The sequence below is a fragment of the Anomaloglossus baeobatrachus genome, chromosome 10, assembly GCF_048569485.1.
Source record: "Anomaloglossus baeobatrachus isolate aAnoBae1 chromosome 10, aAnoBae1.hap1, whole genome shotgun sequence".
NCBI lineage: Eukaryota > Metazoa > Chordata > Amphibia > Anura > Aromobatidae > Anomaloglossus > Anomaloglossus baeobatrachus.
The window spans coordinates 37,467,441-37,494,940 of NC_134362.1; the positions used below are offsets into that span (position 1 = coordinate 37,467,441).

Consider the following 27,500-nt stretch of genomic DNA (forward strand, 5'->3'; position numbering starts at 1 on the left):
TGACCTATCTAGGTGGGGAAGACCCTGGTGGACCTATCTAGGTGGAGAAGACCCTGATGGACCTATCTAGGTGGAGAAGACCCTGGTGGACCAATCTAGGTGGAGAAGACCCTGGTGGACCCATCTAGGTGGAGAAGACCCTGGTGGACCCATCTAGGTGGAGAAGACCCTGGTTGACCTAGGTGGGGAAGACCCTGGTGGACCTATCTAGGTGGAGAAGACCCTGGTGGGCCTATCTAGGTGGAGAAGACCCTGGTGTACCTATCTAGGTGGAGAAGACCCTGGTGGACCTATCTAGGTGGAGAAAACCCTGGTGTACCTATCTAGGTGGAGAAGACCCTGGTGGACCTATCTAGGTGGAGAAGACCCTGGTGGACCTATCTAGGTGGAGAAAACCCTGGTGGACCTACCTAGGTGGAGAAGACCCTGGTGGACCTAACTATGCGAAGAAGACCCTGGTGGACCTATCAAGGCAAAGAAGACCCTGGTGGACTTATCTAGACTTGCACAAGATCGATTTTCCTACAGAGTGTTCATCCATCAAGTCATCATTAAAAATCTAATTAATAACAGCTGAGAATCTAAGTGCCAGGATTTCAGCAAGTGGCACTCATACTCCATACTAAATAAATAGCGATGTTATGAAAAATTTGGTTTCCATTTTTCATCCCTTGCACATCATTAAAGAAGTTGTCCAGTTACCAAAACTGATTTTTTTTTCTCCTAAATCTTGCTAATATGTGCCTCTCCACACATCTATTATGTCATTTCAGCACTATTACCTTTTATCGTGCTCTAGCAGCACTTCCTGATTGCTGGCTTCGGCTCTGATAGGGTTAATCTCTCTCCTGACTTCCTGGGTTCAGTTCCTACAACTTCCATAATTCTTTGCAGTGCGCTCTGCTCATCCTCCCACCCCAACTCCCGTGCGATAACATAATCATGATAGACATGACTCGTCCTCCTCCCGCTCCTGGTGCGGCCCCGCACACAGCTGCAGGATGGTAAGTAAACCCTCCTCTCCTCCTACTCATGCTGGGCTGTGACGTGCGGTGATCACCACCCACAGCCCAGTCACTCAGGATTAGAGGCAGCTGCTGATGTAACATCAACTTTCAGAGTCCGGAAGTTGACGTGACATCAGCAGATACCAGAAGCCACAGCACCAGGGGGTCATGTGATCGGCACTGAGCGAGGAGGATAGAGCCGCTCAGTGCCAGAACTGCAAATAGAAGGCAATCAAGAAGACAACTGAAATGTTAAGTTACACTGATAGAGAGATTAAAAAAATGGGTGAACCACCCCTTTAAAAGGAGTTGTTTGGGACTTTAGTGTTGATGACACCCATCAACGTAGACCAGCTATTTCCACTGCCAGCTGCAACTACATAGTTGCAGAGCTTCACAGCTCCATTGATGGAATAGTGACCTTAACCAGGTACTGCACATCGACCCGTAATTGACTCCAATAGGGGGAGGATATGGAGTACCTAGCCACAGCCACTATACAGTGGATAGAGCTGTGCTGTCCATCCCCACAACCGAGTAGATCCGGATGACAGTGGCACTGGGAACCGTTGATCCGTGGAGGTGCCAAGTGTCACATCCCAAACGATCAGATTTTGATGACCTGGACAACCCCTTTAACATTTCTATACATCCTTCCTTAATTCAATGACTTTTCCTTCTTGGTGTTGCAATTTTAATGCTGAGAAGTGTAATATTCAGTCAATTATGTGTTATATTGCCATATATTTAAACTTGTCAAAAAGTTGGATATTGACTAAAAGGGCCACTAAATATGGTGGTCTCCTAAAAAGAGCCACTCCTTGGCTGGGTCCTTCCCGGAGGGATATCTGGCTGGTTTCTGTGTTGAGACTCCTAACAGAGACTCCAAGGACGTTTTTGATTTTAATTATGTGTTATGGAAATTTTTCATCAAAACTCCATCTAAATATCTTGTTATATGTTTTGCATGGTATCGAGCATTACAGGTAAAGCATCATCAGAAAATGTCCAAATTATAATAGATGGCATGTGAGCCTTTGTGCGTGTAGATATGTATCAATCAATGGGTATATGCAAGTATGTGTACAGGGCCGTGTATGTGTATATGTCACAGGTGTGTCCCGCATAACAGACAGTCCTGTAGTTTCCGGCTGTAGAAGGTCGTAGCATTTGTCTACAAAAGCTGCTCCCTGACTTTTTCCCTGCATGCAATTTATCCCTGCCTCTTTAGGACCCTGCGGATGTCCTTACCTTCTCAGCTGTTAATTATCAACACTTCCCTTTGTGTCTTTAAATACCCACATTCACCCTAAGGGGTACTTTGCACACTATGACATCGTAAGCCGATGCTTGCGATGCCGAGCGCGATAGTCCCCGCCCCCGACGCAGCTGCGATATCATGGTGATAGCTGGCGTAGCGAACATTATCGCTACGCCAGCTTCACATGCACTCAGCTGCCCTGCGACGTCGCTCTGGCCGGCGAACCGCCTCCTTATTAAGGGGGCGGGTCGTGCGGCGTCATAGTGACGTCACATGGCAGGCAGCCAATAGAAGCAGAGGGGCGGAGATGAGCGGGACATAAACATCCCGCCCACCTCCTTCCTTCCGCATTGCTGGCGTGAGACGCAGTACGCAGGTAGGAGATGTTCCTCGCTCCTGCGGCTTCACACACAGCGATGTGTGATGCCGCTGGAACGAGGAACAACATCGTAACATCGGTCATTTCCAAATTATGGAAATGACCGACGCTACACCGATGATACGATTACAACGATTTTGCGCTCGTTAATCATATCAAAAAGGCTTTACACACTACGATATCGTTTGCGACGCCGGATGTGCGTCACTTTCAATTTGGCCCCACCGACATCGCACCTGCGATGTCGTAGTGTGCAAAGTGCCCCTTACTCTGTGCTGGTGATAGGTCTAATACCCTTAACAAGTCTTCAGTGCAAGCAGGCAGCTTGTATTCATCTGGAGAAACTTTGTTGCTGTAGTTCCTCTCCCTAAGTCATATGGAGATAAGTTATTTGTTTATTCCCTTGTGTGTTCTTTAAAGCTTAGTGGGGTTGACTAAGTGCTCATCCCATCCATTCCTTACATAAAGCCTACTTCAGGGTCAGTCAGGGTCAGGTATCCGGTTTGGCGCATAGGTGTGGAACCTATCTAGGGTTTTGAGGGAAGCCATGAGTCAGCTGTAGGTTCGGTCAGGAGTCACCATCTCCCCCTTCACTAGACACAGGGTTTCTCTTCCTTTTTGCTTGGTACTTCCCCGTACCTAGCGTGACAGTACAGTATAGATGATCATATCTGAGCATCTCAACATTGATGTTGCACTTGGATTTTTGCATTTATTTTATCCCTACATAACGTCTACTATGAATCTTCCAGCAGAACTGTATATTTATATTTATATTAAATCCAGGCCCTTTCTAATAACTCTCTCATATCATCTTCTACACCAATCATTTGTATTTCCTTGTCAATAGTATTACTCACTGTTCTGGTTATAAATGATCATCAAAAACTCCATCATCCTCCACCTGCGGATCTTCTTCTTTCAGCTCTAGACCACAAAAAAAAACATCTTTGAGTGATTAGCTTCTCCGGAATACATCTGATATAATGAGCAGGAACAATAATAGATGATGCTACAGTCAAGGTTAACGAGGTGAAAGGGGTTTTCTACTTTTATGAGAATAACGCTTATTCACTGCAGAAATCTGACAATGTTTTTTATATAGTTTTTTGAGCCAAAGACAGGCGTGGATTAAAGAGGAATGGGAAATATAAAGGAAGGACTTCTATTTTTTTTTATAGGAGCCACTTCTGGCTATCACTCAAAAAACTGCAGTGACAATAAAAAATTCTGCCTTTGATTCATCAATTGCGTGGCTTTTTTTAGTAATTTTTCTGTCTTGTTTTCGTTAGTGGACTTTGTACCAAATTCATCAAAATCTGATTAATTTAACACAAATTTAATGATTTTTTTTTTAACACTAGCTTTTTTTTTAGCCTTTTTTAGATTAAAACATTGCACTATCTTTTCTGTAAATTCTAAAATGTTGCATATAAGTCTGCAACTGAGCAAAAAAACATAAAACAAAACAAAACTACACCTATTTTGTACAACACAAGGTTAAAGGGAGGCTAGTAAGACTAAAAGCCGCTTTACACACGGCGATATCAGTACCGATATCGCCATCGTGCGTACCCGCCCCCGTTGGTTGTGCGACATAGGCAAATCGCTGCCCGTGGCGCACAACATCGCCCAGACCCGTCACATTACTTACCTGCCCTGCAACGTCGCTGTGACCGGCGAACTGCCTCCTTTCTAAGGGGGCGGTTTGTTCAGCGTCACAGCGACGTCACAGCAGCATCACTGAACCGCCGCCCAATAGAAGCGGAGGGGCGGAGATGAGCAGGACGAACATCTCGCCCACCTCCTTCCTTCCGCATTGCGGGCGGCCGCAGGTAAGGTGAGGTTCCTCATTCCTGCTCTGTCACACGTACCGATGTGTGCTGCCGCAGGAACGACGAACTACATCGTACATGCAGCAGCAACGATATTCGAGAATTGACCCCCATGTCACCGATGAGCGATTTTGCAAATTTTTGTGACGATGCAAAATCGCTCAAAGGTGTCACATGCAACGACATCACTAAAGCGACCGGATGTGCGTCACAAATTCCGTGACCCCAACGAGATCGCTTGAGCGATGTCGCAGCGTGTAAAGCACCCTTTAATCTCTGCTGATCTGCTTGTTAGTCTCCTTTGGTCACATGCTGAGGGGAACCAGTCACTCTCTCCCCTCCTATATATGCTGGCTGAACACTTCCTTTAATGCCAGCTATAGCTTTTCTATACTGGTGTGGTGAGGTGTTGTGATCCAGACTAACTGGTGGCTGTAGCACCTTCTTGCTGTGAGCTGTTATGGTGTTAATCCTTGTTGTCCTTTTGATGCTGCCTTACTCCTCTTTCTTTTCTCTTTAGTTTCTTACTATCTGTACCTGTGAGTTTACAGTGTGTCTGAGCTTTGTTTTTTTCCTGTCTGTCTTAATCTGTATTTCCATCATACTCCTGTTCCTTCCTTCCCTGGGGGAGGGGAACAGTTTAGTTTGGTCAGGAGAATAACCGGTCAAGGGACTCCGGCAACTCTACCATCTGGGATAATCTGGACATTAAGGATAGTCTAGGGTCCCCTAGCGTGATGCACAGTATAGGAGCCCCTTGTCCCTTGCTATCCTACTGTGATATCATAATAGGAGCTCACTGACAGATTCTCAAATATCTCATGCTGTAGCCAGGAATAGATGGTACAACACAAAGGTTTTAAAATGCAAACGGTGATTTTTCTTTTTGATTTTTTTTTTACTACAAATGTAAAATATTTTTACCCCAAAAGATGGGCTTTTAAGTAAAGAAAAAAAAGTTGTGCACACAATCAGTGTGTTTTTCCCTTTAAAATGAATATTATTCAAAGAGTATTTGGAGAAGTTTTTTATGTGGATTTTTAAGGAAAGTCTGCTTCAAAACTCATATAAGAAAACCTGTGTGAGCATATGAGGTTCCTAATGTGGATTTTGAAGTGGATCTGCTTTAAAATCAATGTCAAAATCTTGGTGTGAACAATACCCTATGAGCAGCAGATTAGTAAAAATAATCATGTAAACATGGAAATAAAAGAGGCAACGAATATAAAGAGTAGAACATGGTGAAATAAATACCTGGTGGCAATGTGGATCTCTTGAATGATCTTGGAAGAGTGAAGGAAAAATGTAGTCCCTGGTGAGAACTTTCCCGCTTCTCGCTGAAACTTTTAGTTCTTTTCTTGCACTCTACAGAGAGTCGATCCTTACACTGTTTGTGACAAGTGACCCCGCAGGCTGCAAAAGTAAAGTATAAAACATAGAATCTCATATACTTCTCATTTAATGTGACATAAGCTATTAACTTTTACAATTTGTGACAGCCTTTGGACTGGAACCTCTCATTTTCACTTGACTCTCTACATTTAAATGTGTTTCGTGTAAGTACTGAAATGGTTAAAGTCAGTTTTGCTGCTGGCAGCTCTTCCAGCAGTTCCTAGCTGAGTGTTTCAACTGCAATTACTTTGTAGTCATGCCCTTCAGGTTTAAATAGAGGTGTTACTCAGCAATCCCTGCTGAAGATACAAATCCATTTGTATACTGGCCCCCTTGGTGGAAGGAGCTGAGTTGGAGCGTTCCAGAAGCCAGACTTTATTCTTTTGTGATGCTGTTTATCTCCTGTTTGTCTCACCTGCTCTTTGTCTTATTAGTACAGCGGTGGGTTTAGTGGGCCTTACCTGCCTCTCACTAGCCAGGGCATCTATAGGATGCTGCTTGGCGACAGTTGTAGAGATTGTATAGGGACTAGCTAGAAGAGTAGGGACAGCTACAGGTGAGGATAGGAGGTGTCCCATCTACCCTCTCACTAGCACCAGGGCCCACTGTTGTTATTGTGTCCCCAGTGTCCCCCCTTGTTTGTGGTGTTGTTATGGTGATTTTATTTTTTGTTGTGCGTTAGACTCTTTTTGGTCTGAATACGCTCGCCACGCGTGACACAATTGTTGTATGGATATCTTTGGATCTGTCTTCCCACAATGCCAATAAAACACTACATAAAGCAAGTGTAGCTATATGTTAACAATTGTATATGATACTTCTTTTATACCAGCAATCACAATACTAACTGGTATCTGGCTGATGCAGTAGGACCATTGAGTTCTGACAAACCCAGATCACCTCTGCTTATGGCACATCATGAATCTTTTCCCCTGTAACTGGGTATCTTATGAATGCCCCAGTTACAGTGAAAAACAGCAACATAATAAAATAGTTTATTTTTATGAATAATAAGTAGCAAAAATATACAACAAATATAAGCAAAGGTTATTGGTGCATATTATGTAACAAAATACATAGTGACCATGAAGCAGCAAACTTGGTTTCCACCAATGTTTCGATAGATGCCTTTGTAACTAGAGATAACCCAACCTGATGTTTGGTGTTCGTTTTCATAACCGAACACCAACTTTGAAAAACAGAGTTCTAGTTCAAAGTTTGGATGCTTTACGTATGCTGACCACTCGTGCAAGCATCGCTGTGCTCAAGTACACCTGTTGCTCAGCCCAGTGCGAGCCGTTTGCAGTGTTTGATTGGCTCACACTGGGGGTAACCACAGCATGATCAGAGGTAGTGTGCAACCAAAAATAAAAATGGAAAATTCCCGCCCTCCCCCGGAAATATTCTGCTTATGGCTGGCTGTATGTGGGCGGAGACTCAAACTGGCAATCAGTCACTTCCATAGGGGTTCAGTTCAAGTTCGAAGCAGTGGAGGTTCGGTTCGATTATAGCCGCCAAGCCGAATCTCCATCTCATCCAAAGAAAGCCAGGACCCAAAGTTTCCATGCAGAACATTTCCCAGAGCATCAAACTGCCTCTGTTGTTTGGCATCCTTGCTAAAATGCACCCCGCCATCTATTGATCAAATATCATTCATTAGCAGAGGACACAATTTAGGCTAAGTTCACATGTCCTTTAGTCACCCTTAGGGGTACTTTACACGTTGCGACATCGCTAGCATCGGCTAGTGATGTCCAGTGCGATACTACCCGCCCCCGTCGCACATGCGATATCTTGTGATTGCTGCCGTAGCGAACATTTCGCTATGGCAGCTTCACACGCACATACCTGCTCGGCGACGTCGCGGTGACTGCTGAGCAATCCCTCCTTCAACGGGGAGGTGCGTTCGGCGTCACCGCGACGTCACTAAGCGGCCGGCCAATAGAAGCGGAGGGGCAGAGATGAGCGGGACATAACATCCCGCCCACCTCCCTCCTTCCGCATTGGCGGCGGGACACAGGTAAGGAGATGTTTGTCAGTCCTGCGGCTTCACTCACAGCGATGTGTGACGCCGCAGGAGCGACAAACAACATCGTATCAGCAGCAGCACCGATATTATGGAAATGAACGATGTGACAGAGATCAGCGATTTTTGACTGTTTCACACTCGTTCATCGTCGCTCCTAGGATTTACACATTGCGATGTCTCTACTGGCGCCGGATGTGCGTCACTAACGGCGTGACCCCGACGATATATCAGTAGCGATGTCGCAACGTGTAAAGTACCCCTTAGAACGGATTCGTTGGGAAACTGATTTCTGCCGGGTCCATTTTTTTTTTTAACATGGGAGTCTATGGACAACAGATCTGCTATTTAGCCATCCGTTGTACTTGCATTTGTAACGGAACTGTTGTTTTTTTAACCGATCCATTGCAAATGGACAATAAATAGTAATATGGTATCGAATCTGTGGTCCATAGACTCCACGTTAATAACGGATCTGGCCAACATCTGTTATTTAAGAATGGACAAAGAAGATGTCTTTGCACAACTTTTTGCAATCGGATCTCTACCGGATCCGTGATAACGGATGACTACGGGACATATGAAAACAGCCTTAATTGGTATCGCGTGATAGGTGACACATAAATCCTGCCAAGCCAATCCCGTTCAAGAAGGATAGCCAATATTCCTTTTGTTACCCAAGACATAGAATGTAACTAAATTACATAATAAATAAGTTTGCAAGTCATAAAAAGTATTTTTTCTTTAGCAAATTGCTTCGGAGTTCTGGCGCATTTAGGTTGGTAAATTTCCAACCCTTTAAGTCTTACCTCGACATTTCAGTCCTTTTTTATATAGTCCAAGTATCTGCGAGAGAAAAGTTTTTATAAGACATAAAAATGTGTTCAAACAAATGAACTTATAACATAATAGCCGCATTACCACAGCACGTTTGTCACTGACTTTATATACTTTAATCACAGTCTTGTCAATATATTAGTTTCCGGCTGGGCAATATCGTCTTATATGTATATACTGTTGACAGGTAGTTCTTTTTCTTAAAAAAAAAAACAAAACAAAACTTGCTATATTCTACAACATTTAAAGGGGACCAACAACCAGGATTTTCCTATATAAACTAAAGCCAGTGCTATACTGGCGCTATCATGCTGATTCTATACATACCTTTAGTTGTGAGATCGGATGTATAGTTTCTGAAATATAGGCAAGTAAAGTTTGTGAAATGCACTGTTACTTGATTGACAGCAGCTACAGAATATCTAATAGGTGGGTTGGCTTTTGCTAGTTATTCCCACCCCTGTCTGCTCCCTCCTGCCTCCCCCTGTAATAATAGAGACAGGGGAGGAAGGACAGGCAGCAGACAGGGGCGGGAATAACTAGCAAAACCCAACCTACCTATTAGCTATTCCGTTGCACCTATCAATCAAATAACAGTGCATTTCACAAATTTTACTTGCCTGTATTTCAGAAACTATACATCCGATCTCACAACTAAAGGTATGTATAGAATCAGCCTGATAGCACCAGTATAGCACCGGCTTTAGTTTATACAGGAAAGTTCTGGTGGTTGGTCCTCTTTCAGCTCTTTAACGCAAACACAGCCAAAGGACTCATTCAGACGTCCATGAAAATTGCTCCGTTCACGGACCTCAATGCACGGACTGGATGCGGGTCTCCTGACCTGCATACAGCAGCCTCATAGGCAAATATATAAGGCTGCTGAGTTCGGGTGAGGAAACCTCCACCAGTCTGTGCATTGTGGTCTGTGACCGGAGCAATTTTCATGGATTACTGAATGACCCCTTAGTATTGTCAAAGTGACCTCACCATACACAGTTTGGCTATGGGTAAAGGGATGGTAACTAGGGATGATTGAATACCTCAAATATTCGGCTTCGCGAATATTTGCCGAATAGGTTGCCACAATTCGACTATTCGCGAATATTCGATGCGCAATGTAAGTCTATGGAAAACCCGAATAACAACTATTCGGAACTATTCGGGCTTCCCATAGACTTACATTGCGCATCCAATATTCGCATAGCGGCGACCTATTCGTCAGATATTTGTGAAGCTGAATATTTGAGGTATTCGATCATCCCTAATGGTAACCATTCCTCACTTCTATGCTGTCACACACTAAGTGCAATATTTTTTGAGTATGTTATGGCTTTCCAGCCCTAACGCTGTGGCTGACCTGTGAGTAGTGATGTTCTCTTACTATCCAAATCTGCCACAATAAGATTGCTGCATTCCCTGCCTTTGCTTTTATATAGGCTATTTTAGTTCCTACTAATTGGCTGCACTAGACCATGTGATGAATTGTCTGCAAGGCATTATGGGGAAGCCTGCTCTGGCATGCCTGAAGTCATGTGAATCTTTTCTGACTGATGTAATATTTTACAGCCTACAAACATTTTGTGATTCACGCAAAATGAATTGCAAATTGTTCAAATTTGCGGAGTTGAGCGAAATCCTAAAAATTTGTAACAAATTCAATTTGCATTGAATTGATTCGTTCATCCCTAACAATGACCCTTGACCTTACTTTCTGCCAATTTTCATAATTGCTTTGGTGTATGTTGCTCATGTATTCATCTGATAAATGTATCAGCAGGAGACCAAAACGCGTTGTCTCTTCTGTTGGACACATTGGAGTTGCCTTAAGTTGATAAACAGTGCGTGGCGCACCTCTCTTTTGCACTAAATCCAAGATACATACAGCGGAAGCCGCACCACCCCCGGGGAAAGAAGGAGCGGCAGCTGACATTACGTTACACTTCAAAAAGGTGATTACATAGAGTGTCCCTGTTATTAGCACGTCTCTTTAAGGTGAGCTTATTACTTGTACCCTAGGAGGAAACATCACAGCTACTCTGCAGCATATAAAACGTTCTGTCACCAGATTTCACAATACAAACTGCTCATTATTAACACCGTCATGAGTCATGACCGACCGAACTTTATACTCCAACGGCATAGCCATACGAGAGCTAATTTTTTTAAAAGATTAGTTATAGTCATGAATAATACCTTTAATTTTACCACAGAATGTGCTGAAAAAATGTTTTGACAAACTGCAATTCCACCATTTATTTTTTTTTACCCTTGTCATATGTTGTGCTGTTCAAAATACCTAACAAGATGATTCCTGCCAATACCATTATAGTGATACCAAGTTTGTAGGGTGTATATTTCATATATATATATATATATATATATATATATATATATATATATATATATATATATAGTACAGACCAAAAGTTTGGACACCCCTTCTCATCTCTAGAACAACTGTTAAGAGGAGACTTTGTGCAGCAGCCTTCATGATAAAATAGCTGCTAGGAAACCACTGCTAAGGACAGGCAACAAGCAGAAGAGACTTGTTTGGGCTAAAGAACACAAGGAATGGACATTAGACCAGTGGAAATCTGTGCTTTGGTTTGATGAGTCCAAATTTGAGATCTTTGGATCCAAGCACCGTGTCTTTGTAGAAAAGGTGAAGGGATGGACTCTACATGCCTGGTTCCCACCGTGAAGCATGAAGGAGGAGGTGTGATGGTGTGGGGGGCTTTGCTGGTGACACTGTTGGGGATTTATTCAAAATTGAAGGCATACTGAACCAGCATGGCTACCACAGCATCTTGCAGCGGCATGCTATTCCATCCGGTTTGTGTTTAGTTGGAGCATCATTTATTTTTCAACAGGACAATGACCCCAAACACACCTCCAGGCTGTGTAAGGGCTATTTGACTAAGAAGGAGAGTGATGGGGTTCTACGCCAGATGACCTGGTCTCCACAGTCACCAGACCTGAACCCAATCGAGATGGTTTGGGGTGAGCTGGACCGCAGAGTGAAGGCAAAAGGGCCAACAAGTGCTAAGCATCTCTGGGAACTCCTTCAAGACTGTTGGAAGACCATTTCCGGTGACTACGTCTTGAAGCTCATCAAGAGAATGCCAAGAGCATGCAAAGCAGTAATCAAAGCAAAAGGTGGCGACTTTGAAGAACCTAGAATATAAGACATATTTTCAGTTGTTTCACACTTTTTTAAGTATTTCATTCCACATGTGGTAATTCATAGTTTTGATGCCTTCAATGTGAATCTACAATTTTCAGAGTGATGAAAAATAAATAAAACTCATTGAATGAGAAGGTGTGTCCAAACGTTTGGTCTGTACTGTATATATAATATATAATGTACATTATATGCATGTAACATATATATATATATATATATATACAATAGGAAATGTGTTTATTTGATTTGATTATTTATATATATATATATATATATATATATATATATATATATATATTGGGGGGGAAGAGTCTATTTCTTCTTCACCATTTCCTATGAAAATGTTGGATTTCATGCATACAAACTATTCTATTTGGATAGTATCACTCTTCCTTGAATTCCCTTTTTTCTCCAAAAGAAAAACAAAAAGGAATCTGGAACCGGACTCGTTGGTTGTTATGGGCAACACTGAAGCTTTTTGTTGGTTTTGAACAGTTTTTATGCTTGAATGCCTTTGTTTTGTCAGAATACTGCTGGAGTTAGAGGGATTGTAAGGATCTGTTGAGTTTCTGAATGTTTAGTAAATATAGATGAGTCAACCTTCCTTCTAGAATTAGTTTCTGGCAGATTCTTCTGATTTTTAGAGCAGATATAATTTGGTCTAAAATTTGTCCTAATGGAAAGTGCCCCGATTGCCAAGAAAAGAATGAGGTCTCTAGACCCCAAAGTATAATAAATGAAGGTGAAAGAATGGATTAGGAAAATGAAAAAAATACACCTATTCACCTGATTTATGCTGCTACATGTCCTCTGTTCTCCGAGTCGGTCTACTGTCCTTCAAACACTCTCTTTTGTTACTAAGGTCAATGATTGGCCGCACATGGTCACGTAGTTGGGGGAGGTGATGCACATTATTAACATTAGTAACGTTCATGGCCCCCACATGACAACGTGAGGCCAATTACTGAAAAAGAAAGTGTTGAAAGGACAGAAGACTGGCCAAGGAGACTCAGTGGTGGCATAAGGACCGAAAACCGGCCGAGGAGACCTAGTGGTGGCATAAGGACCGAAGACCGGCCGATGAGACCTAGTGGTGGCATAAGGACCGAAGACCGGCCGATGAGACCCAGTAGTAGCATAAGGACCGAAGACCGGCCGAGGAGATCTAGTGGTGGCATAAAGACCGAAGACCGGCCGAGGAGATCTAGTGGTGGCATAAGGACCAAAGACCGGCCGAGGAGATCTAGTGGTGGCATAAGGACCGAAGACCGGCCGACGAGACCCAGTGGTGGCATAAGAAAAAGTGAGTGTAATGTATTTTATTATGTGAATGCCTTCCTCACCAGCTAGTGTTTCCATTTGTATATTTTTATGTCAATCGAATTTCCCAAATTTTCGATTTACCAAAATATTAAATTTTTGGAAATTCGTAACAAATTAAATTATTTTGGATGAAATCGCTTATACTTAACACACAGTAAATTTTCAGTAAGGTGGATCATCTTTTCTTACAATAAAGACCCTGTCACACACAGAGATAAATCTGCGGCAGATCTGTGGTTGCAGTGAAATTGTGGACAATCAGTGCCAGGTTTGTGGCTGTGTACAAATGGAACAATATGTCCATGATTTCACTGCAACCACAGATCTGCCAAAGATTTATCTCTATGTGTGACGGGGCCTTTAGTTCTATCATATCTATGTTACTACAACTAGGAATTGGTGTATAAATTAACAACTGGGCATTATGAAATGGAGACGTGTTCGTGTGTCTCAAACCCTCCAATCACTGCTGCCAGTGTCAGACTCGGCAAGGACACATTTCTTTGACAGGGGAAATGGCAACATTCATACATGTCAGGAGTCCTCTTTAAATGGGATGTCCACTACTAGGACTACCACTTTGGATTCCACGTTTCCGCCAAGTAAAATAATAAAGACTATTGTCACCACCCGTACGACCACTGTTCCAGCGATGCCCCAGATCGCAGTGCTGGGGCTCATGTGGGGTTGAGATGTCACACAAACCTAGTGTCCAATCAGCGCAGGCTTCCTTCTCCCCACCTTCGGACTAAATGAGTTAATCAACAGGAAGTGAGCGCAGAGGCTGCATTCACTTCCTGTTGATTGTTCGTTTGATCTAAAGGCAGGGAGAAGGAAGCCGATGTTGATTGGATGTGGGGCTCGTGTGACATCACAACCCCACGTGAGTCCTGGCCCTGCAAGCCGTGGCACCGCTGGGAGGGCACCGATACGGGAGGTGAGTATAGGCTTTATTTTTTAAACTGGGGAAAATGTGGAATCAGAAGTAGTAGTGGATGTCACGGGCGGAGGGGACACGCTCGGGTCCGGGGCTTCTGCTGCTGCTGCTCGGTGGCTCGAGCAGTGGACCGGACCCGGGGACTCGAGCAGCGCTCCTCACCCGTGAGTGAAATGGGGATGGTGGTTTGGTTAGGGAGATTGTTCGTGACGCCACCCACGGGTCATGGTGATAATGGCACCACCGCTGCTGGTAACGGGGATCCTGGGAGAGATGGTAGGGTGCAGCTGAGATGGTGTCCCCTCCGTGGGCAGGGGTTGGTGATCCCGGGGCCCGATGGTGTAACGGGGAGGCAGGGTTGGTGAGGTGCAGGGTTGCAGGGGCAGCGCGGCGCGGTGCCGGACGGCACTGGTGTACTCACTCAGACAATCACTGACAGAGTCTCTGGTAAACCAAAACGGCCGGATGGACAGGTCCCGCAGCCGGCTGCAGTGTTGTTGTTGTTGTGCTCTCCCCGGACGGCTGATGGCGGCTGTCTTTCCCTGCACCTTTTAGAATGTTCTGACTCCTGTGGTTGCCCACCGGTAGTCCGCTCCCCAGTGTATAGGTGCCGTAGGAGCCCGTTTTGCCCGCAGGCGCTGGCCCTTGGATCTCTAGCCTGTGGCGGTGGCTGTATATCCTCTCTGGGTGGACGGTTGCCTTCAATCGGGACTTGGTAGTTGGGAAACCCCTGGGGTTTCTGTCACATTCGGATTTGACTATTGACGGCGGCTCCAAGCCTGGTCGGGGTCCGATGGCCCTGCCTATGTGCTTAGCTTCACTCCGTTCCCCGGTCCAGTACCGGCGGGCTGACGCCTGACCCCGGTCCTTACAGCTCTGCGGAGTTCCACTAACTCCTGCAGACGGCCACCACCGTCTGCCAACCTTGCTGTTAGTGTCTGGGCTCCAACCCAGACGCCCAAGTGTTCACTCCTCTCACTTTCACCTCCAAACTCTAACTGACTCTTTTCCCGCCTCCAGGCCTGTGAACTCCTCGGTGGGTGGGGCCAACCACCTGGCTCCGCCCCACCTGGTGTGGACATCAGACTCTGGAGGGAGGCAACAAGGGTTTTGTGTTTGGCTGCTGTAACTGCCTAGGGTGGGGGTGTGTGTGTTGGTATGTATGTGACTACCTGGCTAGTCCAGGGCGTCACATGGACAACCCCTTTAAGGTGCCATTTGGCATAACCGGATACTGTATCATAGCTGTATACTAGTCCCTCCACTAGTATATGGAATATACTGATAGCGCATGGAGGATTTTTTAAACAATTTTTGAAATACTCTTTATAACGGAGTTGTCATTACATCATCATTCTTGCTGACATATCTTACGGCACAGACACACACCAGATTTCCGCAGTGCTGACATGACACAGGTCGGAGGAATGTCCTCTCACAGAAATTGTGGATAAATCCCATTTTGCAATCCAATACGGAGCTGGCTTTCAGAAAATATGAAGTCATCTCCTGTTTACTGATTTTTCCATCCCTGCACCGAAGACACAAAAGATAAAACATCACTGTAGACGAGATCTGCAGGAAAGTTTCACGTTTATATAAATATAATGCAGCAACACAAAGCAGAAAAACAATGTAAAAGCAACAAACCACAGAACGTGGGTGAAAATCAGTAGCTTCGCGCTGCCCTTACAAGCCAAAACCGAACATTTCCCTCCAGAGGAAAACATTTGTTAGGGGCAGAGGGAAAGTCTGTAATGTCACTATATGAGCGGGGCTGAAATGAAGGAGGAGGAGAACAAAATCTGGATGTTATTTTTGGATGTTTATTACATCAAAAATATAGAAAAAAAACATAAAAAAAGAATAAACACATTGTTAATATCAATGCCCAATCCGTAAGAAAAAGGATATATTTCTTATAAAGTTGTCATGTCCAACAAACTTCTGTTCGAGTTCAGTTTCATAGTCTCATAGTTTAATGGTGTTTAGGGTCAAAGGTAGACTTAAGTCCATCGAGTTCAACCCATGACCTAATCCAACATGTTGCATGTAAAAAAACCTTTACTTACCCTCCGCGGGTCGAGCGCCGAGCCACAACTGCAGCCCCAGCACCGGTTGTTTGGCTGCAGCAGTGAGGTCAACAGTCCTGTAGCCAATCACTGAGCTCAGCAGCTTGTGGTGACTACATCGGTAGAGCTACTGAGCTCAGCGATTGTCTGCAGTGCTGTCAATGTGATGTGACCACTGCAGCCAAACAGTAGAAACTGGGACAACAGCAGAGATGTAGCACTGGACTTGGAGAAGATTAGCAAAGCTCTGTTAGTTTTATGAAACATAATTGAGCCTATGAGAAGATGTTTGTTGAAAGTAGACAACCTCATTTCGATGAATGGAAGGATGGATAAATTCTGGTAGATAGATAGATAGATAGAGAGAGAGATAGGTAGATAGGTAGACCATTTTTCGAATGCTCAGCAAAATTCACTACCGCTCTACGACCAAATTGTGTCATCCTAGACATCAATATGCATAATAAGTGGTGGACCACCTAGGAACACCATGACCAGCAGAATGAAGAGGCTAAGGGACTCATGCAACTGTGCCTGGTAGTATAGCCACAAGGGGACACATCATACCCTGGACCACTACCTGTCCTCCAATTACTAAGGGCACTTTCCCACTGCATTACGATCTCCATTCAGTGCCCTATGACCAAATTGTGTCATCCTAGACATCAATGCATGATAAGTGGTGGACCATCAAGAAAGACCTCAACTAGCAGAACAAAGAGGCTGGGAGACTCAACCGACTGTGCCTGGTAGTAAAGCCACAGGGGGCCACACCATGCCCTGGACCACCACCTGCCCCCCCATAACTAAGGCCGCTTTCACACTGCGTTCCGATCTTCGCTCAGTGGTCATGTTGGGGCTTCCGTCTGAAGCCGCCGCAAAATGGGTTACGGAAGTATGTGCCATCATGGCCATTGACTGTAATGGTACATCGTGTGCTCTGTGGTGCATTATTTTCGGGAGTATACGCCTATTGGAGGCGGACACCCAGACGTTATAGACTGCATGTGGGTGTCCGCCTCCAGTAAGCGTATATTTCCAAAAATGGTGTATGACAGAGCCAACGGTGACTCCGTCTGTACCATTATAGTCAATGGCCCCATTGGCACATACGTCTGAAACCTGTTTTGCGTGGGGTTAAGACAGAAGCCACGATGGGACCACTGAACGGATATCGGAACGCAGTGTGAAAGCGACCTTGATGACAATATACAGATACATGACAACATCTCCCACTAATCACCCCTTCTTTAATGCATGGTAAATCAAATCTTCTCAACCAGTAACTAAAATTTAGAAGGCTTGTGAAATACAGTCTGTGATTCATAGGAAACCTCATTCACAAAATCACAGATCAAGCGACCCCTTTCATCACCGCTGAACGGCCAGGAGAGATTGCTGCACGATGAACACTTTCACAAATACTTACAGAAAATTGGTGCTTCTTTTTTTGGTCCTTTTTTCCAAAGTAATGTCAGGTTAGTAAAGGGTAAGATGTTTTATTACGTGCCTCTCTTAAAAGAAACTCAGCTGCCCGAGCACAGGTTCACTTGCTTCGTCCAATTCCTTCTACTACTCTCCTTCTCCAACAAAAAAAAAAAGTGAATTCACACTTACTGATTTTGGTCGATCTCATCAAAAGCACATAAGTAAGGAAAGTTGCTCCGGACACTGCAGAACTCTTCTTGGGAGATGTGGCCATCGCCATCTTCATCAAAGAGTCGGAACACAGACTGAGAAAAGAAGATAAAGAGGTCTATATGGGCATCATGTAAGAAACAAATATTTTACAAATATTCTTGTTTTAGCTAAGTGGGATTGGTCTTCAAAAAGTCACTCACAAGGAAGAGTTGAGGACAACGCCCACTTGTCTAACAAGAGTAGATTTATATACAGGGAAGAAGAGGCCATATCTCAGGAAAAGAAAGACACAGGAACAAAAGGAAAACAATGTTGGATTCAGGAGAACAGCGGCATCCACACCAGGTAAAAATATTACATATTCATTGGAAATGGCAAGTGCCCTTTAAATGCTCCTTGTTACTCAGATAGGGCTATTTGAGGAATCAATGCTACTGACCGACTTTTTTTTATAGGGGTGTTCACTACTTTAATATTGATGGCCTATACCTTGGTTAAATCATCAATATCTATTTTTTGTAGTCAGTGAGGAGCTGGCTGTAGACTAAAGACTATTGGACCAATGGACGTAGAGTGGAGTCTACGGCTCTAGGAGATGCAGACGTCTTCCAGCATGGAGGGCTGGTTACGTCGGTCTCATTGTTGTGTTTGATTAAAGATTTGCTGGCTTGTCAGTTTAAGATGCTCTTGACTGAGTGTCTCAGGGGGCTCCTTTAAGTTATTGTTCTCCCTGTAGCAGAGTGTCAACCCCAGCCTGTGTCCATGGACTCTAATATAATCAGGCCTACAGTTCGGTTAATGGTGGCAGGATTTGTTTGGGGGGGGTTGTGAGTCTTTGTTTATCTCTGCAGGGGGCTTCCCCAATACACATCTTTTTAGGCTTGGCTTCTGGAACATTGTGCATAATTTGAGAAACATGTAGAAAATGTTTATGGGGGTGGGTGTGAGCACTTCTGCCCATCCATGGGGCTGATGCCAGGATAGGTAAATTAATAAGCCCCGCGTTTAGTGGGAGAGTTGGTGTTGTCATGTGAAGACGCAAGAGTCTGTTGCTGTGGACAGGTCCTGGTGCCTGTAGATGGACTATAGAGATTGGAGCTGTATACACATGTTACAGTCGTGGCATCTGTAGTCTAAATTTGAGGAACTATCCTAAGGACTGTTGTATCCGGATGGAACTGAATACATGAACTACGGTTGTGGGACCCTTGTCTGGTGGAGCATAGGCTGTGGCTGAAGACTATGCTGGAGGGAGATACAGAAGCAGTGGGCCAACCAAAAGTTGGGAGACAGTGAGTATTGCCTTGTATGGAGGCAGTGGAACTACTAATCTGTTTGGGCTTTTGTGGCCGGGGGCATCACATTGTGGCCATCTATCCGGGTGTGAGCACTTCTGCCCATCCAGGGGACTGATATCAGAAGAGGTAAATCAATAAACCCCAAGTTTAGTGGAAGAGTTGGTGTTGTCAAGTGGAGGGGCAAGGTTGCTGCGGCAAGCTCCTGGTGCCCGTGGATGGACTATACAGATTGAAGCTGTATACTCATGCTATGGTCATAGTACCCATAGTCTGAATTTGAGAAACTATCCTAAGGACTGTGGTTGCTGGATGGAGCTGGATACATGACCTACAGTTGTGGAATCTGGAGGAGCATTGGCTTTGGCTGCAGAAGCTGAAGGCCAACCAAAAGTTGGGAGACAATAGGTATCATCTGGTATAGGGGTAGTAGAGCTACTGATCCCGGTTTGGACTGAGGTCATCGCATTCGCATTATGGCCATCTACCCAGAGTTGTTGTAACACCATGTACAGGAGAAATAAAAATTGTTTCATCAATAACCTGCCTAGGTGTTTAATACATCCCACAACCTCAGATCTTCCTATGGTCCCAACACCCGGCTCCCCCACTGATCAACTGTTACAGGATCTGGCATTGGCGGTTGTAAACAAAGTAAGAGCTGAACTATAGTTCTTGGCAAGGGCCACTAAACATTGCACGGAGCTGTGCTGTTCTGCTCAATATACTGTTTCTGCAGAGCTAATAACAGCTGATGGGTGGGGATTATGATTGTCAGTAGATGTCGTATCCTAAGGATAGGTCATCAGTATCAAAGTAGTGGACAACCCCTTTAAATTCCATAGGAAATATATTATACCATTCAAAATGTGCAGACAGCCAAAATCCTATCACTTCAGTCAACATCTATACAAGGCATTTGGAGCAGAATTATGAAAACCTTCAGTGAGGAAATATCACCACGTAATTTAGCATCTATCCAGATAAAATTGAATTATAAGTGCATTTTAAATTACACCTCCACTATCAACAGAAAAGTGATTATAGTGCAGGACTTTGCAGTATAATCATTTTCCAAATCACTCAAATAGGGGTTTTTTTGCATTTTTCCAAGAGTACGGACCACCCAAAGTCCATGCTGCAGGCTGACACTAAACTTTTTGCTCCTATCTAATATGCACAGTGCGGAGCGAGCGCTGTAACATCCCACCATGCTCCCTCCCGCATTGAAGAACAGAAACAGGACACTGATCTAGTTTAGCGTAGACCACAGTGTTGATCTTGTGCGGTCCATGCCGTGGGACCATTTTTGACTCCATGTACGCACAAAGTTTCCAGTCAGTGGTAAGGGCGAAATAATCCCTCACATTCGTGTGTGTGTACTGTGTATGGGAGACATCATGGCAGCTGGTCTCTACCCACAAGCTCAGAAACAATTGAAAAATAGATATAGTGACTGCAGAGGGGAATACTGGGGAAATATCAGGTTAGAAGTCATATAATGACCAGAAATTCTTCTGTACATACACATGTAGTCTTTTCTGAAAAGTCACCTTAAATGAAAGTGTAACACCCCGGCGTCGAGGTTTTTTTCACCCGACACGTCGCCGGACCGGTGGTGCAGATCCTCTGCGTCATCACGGGCTGGCCTGGACCGGTTTCATGACCCTGAGACGTACCGAAGGGAGGAAAGGCAGTGGACGGGAGACAGGATGGAGGATGGGGGTGGTAGTGACGGTAAGGAAAGTCTTTTATGATCGTGACGCCACCTGTGGTACGTGGCCAGGGACGGGCCGCCACTGCGGGTGTTACTCTCCAGGGCTGATGGTGAAGGTCGCAGCCGGGATGGTGTCGCTCCCCACAGGCGGAGCGGGATTACCCCGGGGACGATGATGGAGAAAAGACGGGGGTGGTGGTAGTCCCCATTGGCGCCGCAGCGCTGGGTGACGGCGACGGCAAAGAAGAGGCAGAGACAGGGGCTGCAGTTCCAGGTCTCTTACTCACTGATAGTTCAGGCGCTGCCCCAGAGTACCGATCTCCACCACGATGGGGTCAAGCCAATCCCTGATCTGTGAAAGATCAAGTCCGGTGTGTGTCAGCCTAGGGGGCCCTTCCTCCTTTGATGCACTAAGTATCGGACCCCCGTGGCTAGAAGCACTTGAGGATCCCGGTGTCAGTAAAGTGTCCAGTTCTGTATGCTGATAGCACAGTTCCGATGTGGGGCCGGTCCAAGACCTCAGTCCCGGATCCTATATGCTATTTGGCTCAAGACTCAGTGGGACTTTTCAAGCCGTTCCCCGTGACCCGTGCAGAGTTGGTAGACAACGTGAAGTATGCCTGCCCTAGGGTTCTGTACCCTGACAGCGTCGGTCCTGTGGAAGCAGCCGCTTGCTTCTCCCCAGCGACCGTGTTGAACGTCTTGGCCCACAGAGCTGCTTACAGCACATCCGCTCTACTCTGTGTCTGTAGCTATTCTCCTTTTGTTGTAGTTGTGTTGTGTGTTCCAAGCTGTTTCCCCCAGCCGCTGCCACAGTCTGGTTCACTACTCTCACTGGGTCAACCTGCTCTTCCCACTGTGTGCTCCTGACTCCCCCTGATGGTTGCTTCTCCCTGACCCAGGGTCCTGGTTCCAGTGGATTGAGGGACCCCTGGTGCCACGGCGTCCTGTAAACCCAACCGCTGTAATTACTCCCTACTGTGACCCGACCCTGGCCCGGTCCCCATTGGGGAGGGCAACCCACTGTAACTGTGTGTGAAAGTTGATGGAAACTGGTACTGACCTTCCCTGGACCCAGGATAAGTACTACACCCCAATGGAGGGGCAGTACCCTGTGGCGCCTGAAGCCGCAGGGGTGCCACAAAGCTACACTTTAAAAGGTATCTATCAGTAGAATCAACCTTCCTTAGCCATCTATACGGGCATGTAGGTCATAGTGTTATGAGTGTATCTCGCTCGGGGAAGACCCCAGGTGAATCTGGTGTCAGAAGGTCACAGCACCTCGTTGCTGGCAGGTCCATTGTTGTCATTTAATAATATCTCATTGCTTGTGGTGCTGTAAGGTTTAAGCTTCCTTTCCAGCCTGGCTGCAGGCTTTAGCTGTCAATCTCAGGTGTGGCTCTTTGGGACACTCCCTTTCCCTATTTAAGTTATGTGATCTGTTCACATAATGCCTGTGATAGAAACTGAATCCTCATTTCTATGTGGTCCACTTTGGAAGGAGCGAGCTCTGGAAAAAGTCTGTCCTGTTCTGTGCAGCTGTGGTGTTTGCTGCACTGAAGCCACCTGGAGTGTCTTTTTCCTTTGCATGTCTATTTCCCCTGTCTGTTTTCCTACCCTTGTGTTTCTGTATTGTAGTGGCAAGTCTAGTGAACTTGTTGGCCTACTCACTAGGTAGGGTGAGTTTAGGGCCAGCTGAGTGAATAAGGTATCCAGCTCACGACCAGTTGAAAGAACCTGTATAGAGATGCTAGGGAGCTCAGGAATCAGCTTGAGGCAAGTTCAAAAGGTGCCCCCTCACCCCACTCCCTGGCGGCAGGGACCTCCACTGTATCGTGACCCCTGTGTCACCTGTGTGTTGTAACATCTTCTGGGGGTTTACCAGGTACTAGGTAAACCCTGCTAGTCTTATGCGTCACACATAGAAAGTTGAATAAAATTATACCGTGATATTTGCGATCCAATGTCTTATTTTAGTGAAATCCATGTTTTTCTTAATATGTAACTAAGCTGTGAAGATTTATGAACTCCCCGAGAATCTCCCTCCAGAGCTTATTATAAATGAAAATGGGCTTTACCAGTGAGACATGTATATCAACAGAGGAGACTGTCAGTCATTGCATGTCTCACACTGGTAACGAATATTTATAATACGTTCTGGAGGCAGATTCTCAGGGAGATCTATGTCCGTCCCATAGATCTTAACAGCTCATATACATATTAAGAAAAATATGGATTTCTCTGGAAAAAGACATCGGATTGCAGCTATCAAGGTATCACTTTACACAACTTTCTATAACCTGCTTGCCCAAATAGATGACTTGGGTGTCAAAATTCCTCTGTGCAGAGCATCTTGCACACTAGGAGATGTTCTGCTGTGTTTTTCTGAACTACGGAGCTGGCAGTATCACAATTCCTCTGTGCAGAGCATTATGTACTAGGAGATGCTTTGCTGTGTTTTCCTGGACTACTGAGCTGGCAGGTTGATTGATTGCTCAGGTGTTTTCATCATCCTGGTAATTGCTCTGCTTCTTTACTGAGCATGTTATCTCTGAACAGTGCCAGTCGTACATTCTGGTTCAGTTGTTGTGCTGTTGGCCTGTCTTTCTGCTAGAATTCTGATCTTTGCTTTCTGACCCCGGACTGTTGTTTGACTCCTTTCTGCCCACTTCCTGTTCCTGTCGTGACCTCCTGGATTTTGACCTCGGACTGTTACCTGACCATGTCTCAGTTTTTTCCGCGTTTCAGAGTCTTGATTGACTCCTTCATCGGGAATCAAAAAACACTAATGTACATCAGTAGGTTTTGATTGCTGATGGCGTCAGTCAAGACTTTGAAACGTGTAGAAATAAAAATCACGAAGATTAACCCTTGAATTAATCTCCTGATTCTCTCCACGGCAGCGCGGTTAACCCTTTTCTGCCCCTAGTTATTTTACTTGAAGGGATTGAAATATTGATCCTTATTTTAACAAATATTAATAACTAATAATAATTAAAGTGACTCAACTTTTTATGAATAATCAATCAATACAATGGTGTTAAATAGTAGAAATACAGTAATCTTCAATACATAGTGAAGAATGTAACAATTGGTGACAAAGAAGATTCATTTTGAGCATAGACTGAACACACTAAAGATCAGAGGATTTTTTCATATAAGACTTTTATTTCTTTCTCAATTCAGTTCTTCAAATTATTATCTGAAATGTAAAAACAATATCCTACGGGCATCTAGACTGTGCAGTTTAGTTTATTTTGAGAGCACTGTTTTAAAAAGCCTGAGGAGAATGCAACAGGGATCATACGGAAAACTGTGTGTAAGTCTCCACTAATGGCAAGCAATGGTGAGCCATGGGTCTAAGGTCATGTCAAACTGCGCTTCTAGCACCAACTTTTTGATCTGGCAAGTTTCCTTTGCAAATACATACAGACTGTAATAGCCTATCTGGGTGCAATATTAAAGCTATTTTACCTATTTACTTCGTACCTATTCCATATATCCATCCATTCAGACATGCAAATTGTCTCTTCAGAGAACTCTAGTACCACTTATTGGAAGTAGCAATACTAAAAGTCACTATCAAGGAGAGATGTTAACCCTTAGGCTCCATTCGTATATTCATCCATCCATCCATCCATCCATCCATCCCTCCATTCATCCATGTATTCATCCATCCATATACCCATATAGTCATATTAATCCATCCATCTATTCAGATATCAATCCATATATTCATCCATACATTCATCCATACATACATATATATTCATCTATCCACCCATTCGTGTGGGTATATTTTATATATATATATATATACATATATACTGTATTGTTGTGAATACATTTTCCAGTTTGGGGCTCCCTCTTGTGGTCAGTGCTGGCAGTGCAGTTGATTTGTGGAATGAAAGCCACACACCTGTGGAGGACTGGCAATCAGGGCTCTCTGATTGGGCTATATAGCTGAGTAGTTTTCTCCTGTTACTTGCCGGTGCTCAATGGATATCCTGTGTGTTAAGGTCATTCTGAAACCAGCCCAGCTCTCCACCAGAACTCCTCTTAGATAAGTTGGTCTTGTACCTCCGCTTACTGTTTCCACTTTCTTGTTGTTTTTTTCTGCTTTGATACTAATGCTTGATTCCTATTTTGCCTGTGTGGAGTTCCTGGTGGAATTGGATTCCCTGCTGGGAGTGTCTGTATACCCAGCTCAATGATTCTGCAATTTATTGTGTGTGTCATGCTTGGTATTAATTCAGTCCCTCAACTGTATTAGTGTTTTTGGATCCCAGTAACATCAGAGTGCTGATATAGTGGGGGAGAGGCCATTTGGTTTCAGGGTTTTTCCATATCAGACGTGCTGTTATTTATTAGGGCTTTTACAGCTGCAGATAGTACTCCTTCCTATGCTTTCTTATAAAGCCTCATCTTTGCTGAACCTGTTTTTCTAGCATTGTATTGTGTTTTCCTATATCACCGTAGTCTTTACATGTGGGGGACTATCTATATCTTTGGGGAATGCTCCGAGGTAGATTAGCTTTTCTTATATTTCTATCTGTCAGAATATTTAGTTCTTCGGCTGTGTCGAGACGACTAGATCATCGTAGGCTCGTCCCACGGCTACTTCTAGTTGTGTGTCAGAATTAGGTCTGCAGTCCGTTAAGGTTCCAGCCACTCTGGTTACTTTTTGGGTTTCCGCATTTTTTGATCCTCCTCGGTCCTTGAATCATAACACTGTACATACTGTATATCCATTCATTCATATATAAATCCAACCATATGTCCAGCTAGCCATATGTGCAGCCACCCATATGTCCTTCTTTCTTCCTTCTTTCTTCCCATATGTCTGTCCGTCCTTCATTCCTGCCATGAAGTAGAGTGTATGGAAAAAATCTACCATGTGTTCCATTGAAATTTCCTTCTCATACTGATATAAATGACGTTAAAAAGACTAATGAACTACAAATACACGTTAAAGGGTTTTTCCATCCTTTACTTTCACAGGATACGTCCCAACACTTACTCAAAAATTTTGAGAGCTTCCGTAAAAAGAAACAAAGAGCCACCTATGGCTGTGTGTGACCACCGCTCATCTGATGGTGGAACACGATGAGATACATGTGGTCCGACTGGTCTATATTCTGAGGGGTTTTTAATCCACCTTGGTGCATATCCTCAGGGGTCAGAGAGATTAATGGTTATATGCTTGATAGCAAACCATACACCGATTTACCCCGTGTAATGATTAAACTGCTGACCCTTCTCCCCTAACTCCCAGATATCCAATGAATTCAATCACTGAAAATATGTAATAATTATACCTATTTCAGATGAATGCCCAAACCAAAAGATGGGCGATGATTTTATTTTTTCAGATATGTGTGGAACAAACACCAATAATTGACTTACCTCCACCATTTTCTCTATATGTTGGCACAATAGGGCTTGGTCCGGTTTTGCTTTTAAGGAAGCCCATTCTTCCATAGGAGGTGACGGAGATGGCGGTGACTTGATAGTTGCTTGCTAAAAGAGATAAATAGTCATCTCAAATATTACTAGGATCATTAGCAAAGAAGTGCAAATCCATTCGCAGGACCAGGATCATTGGCCACATCCATAATCTGTGACCTCTGGACGTGAACCGTGAGAATCACCTCCTTTCATTAACCGGCGTCATTATTGTGGTGTGACGCACGTGACATCAGTATCAAATACTGAGGTAAAAAACACACCAAATACTTAACATGTGAGCGTGGCCTAAAGATCATTCTTCTTAGATGTTTTTAAGCCTACATGCATACATTCAGTATTTGATGAGGTTTTTTACCTCCGTATTTGTAGCAAAAACCAAGAGTGTGAGAAAAAAGGAAAAAAGTGGAAGTGGTGCTCATGTTTCTATTATACTTCTCCTCTGATTGTTCCACTCTTGTTTTGGCTTACAAATACTGAGGTATATATATATATATATATATATATATATATATATATATATGTATATATATATATATATATATGTGTGTGTGTGTGTATACACAGTACAGACCAAAAGTTTGGACACACCTTCTTATCTCTAGAACAACTGCTAAGAGGAGACTTTGTGCAGCAGGCCTTCATGACAAAATAGCTGCTAAGAAACCACTACTAAGGACAGACAACAAGCAGAAGATACTTGTTTGGACTAAAGAACACAAGGAATGGACATTAGACCAGTGGAAATCTGTGCTTTGGTCCGATGAGTCCAAATTTGAGATCTTTGGATCCAACCATCGTGTCTTTGTAGAAAAGGTGAACGGATGGACTCTACATGGCTGGTTCCCACCGTGAAGCATGGAGGAGGAGGTGTGATGGTGTGGGGGGGCTTTGCTGGTGACACTGTTGGGGATTTATTCAAAATTGAAGGCATACAGAACCAGCATGGCTACCACAGCATCTTGCAGCGGCGTGCTATTCCATCTGGTTTGCGTTTAGTTGGACCATAATTTATTTTTCAACAGGACAATGACCCCAAACACACCTCCAGGCTGTGTAAGGACTATTTGACTAAGAAGGAGAGTGATGGGGTGCTACGCCAGATGACCTAGCCTCCACAGTCAC

General features: G+C 44.2%; 1 protein-coding gene across 2 annotated transcripts in view; it reads right to left on the minus strand.

Moving 5' to 3' along the window:
- Positions 1-27,500, minus strand: part of RASGRP2 (RAS guanyl releasing protein 2) — a 195,631-nt gene that overhangs the window by 1,663 nt on the left and 166,468 nt on the right. For both annotated transcript variants that reach the window (XM_075326074.1, XM_075326073.1), the window contains 6 exons: positions 26,316-26,429; positions 17,874-17,989; positions 15,574-15,715; positions 8,710-8,746; positions 5,737-5,895; positions 3,508-3,574 (listed from right to left, as the gene is read on the minus strand). In XM_075326074.1, coding sequence (XP_075182189.1) covers positions 3,516-3,574; positions 5,737-5,895; positions 8,710-8,746; positions 15,574-15,715; positions 17,874-17,989; positions 26,316-26,429 — 627 coding nt within the window. In that variant the 3' untranslated portion in view covers positions 3,508-3,515. The remainder of the gene's footprint in view (positions 1-3,507; positions 3,575-5,736; positions 5,896-8,709; positions 8,747-15,573; positions 15,716-17,873; positions 17,990-26,315; positions 26,430-27,500) is intronic.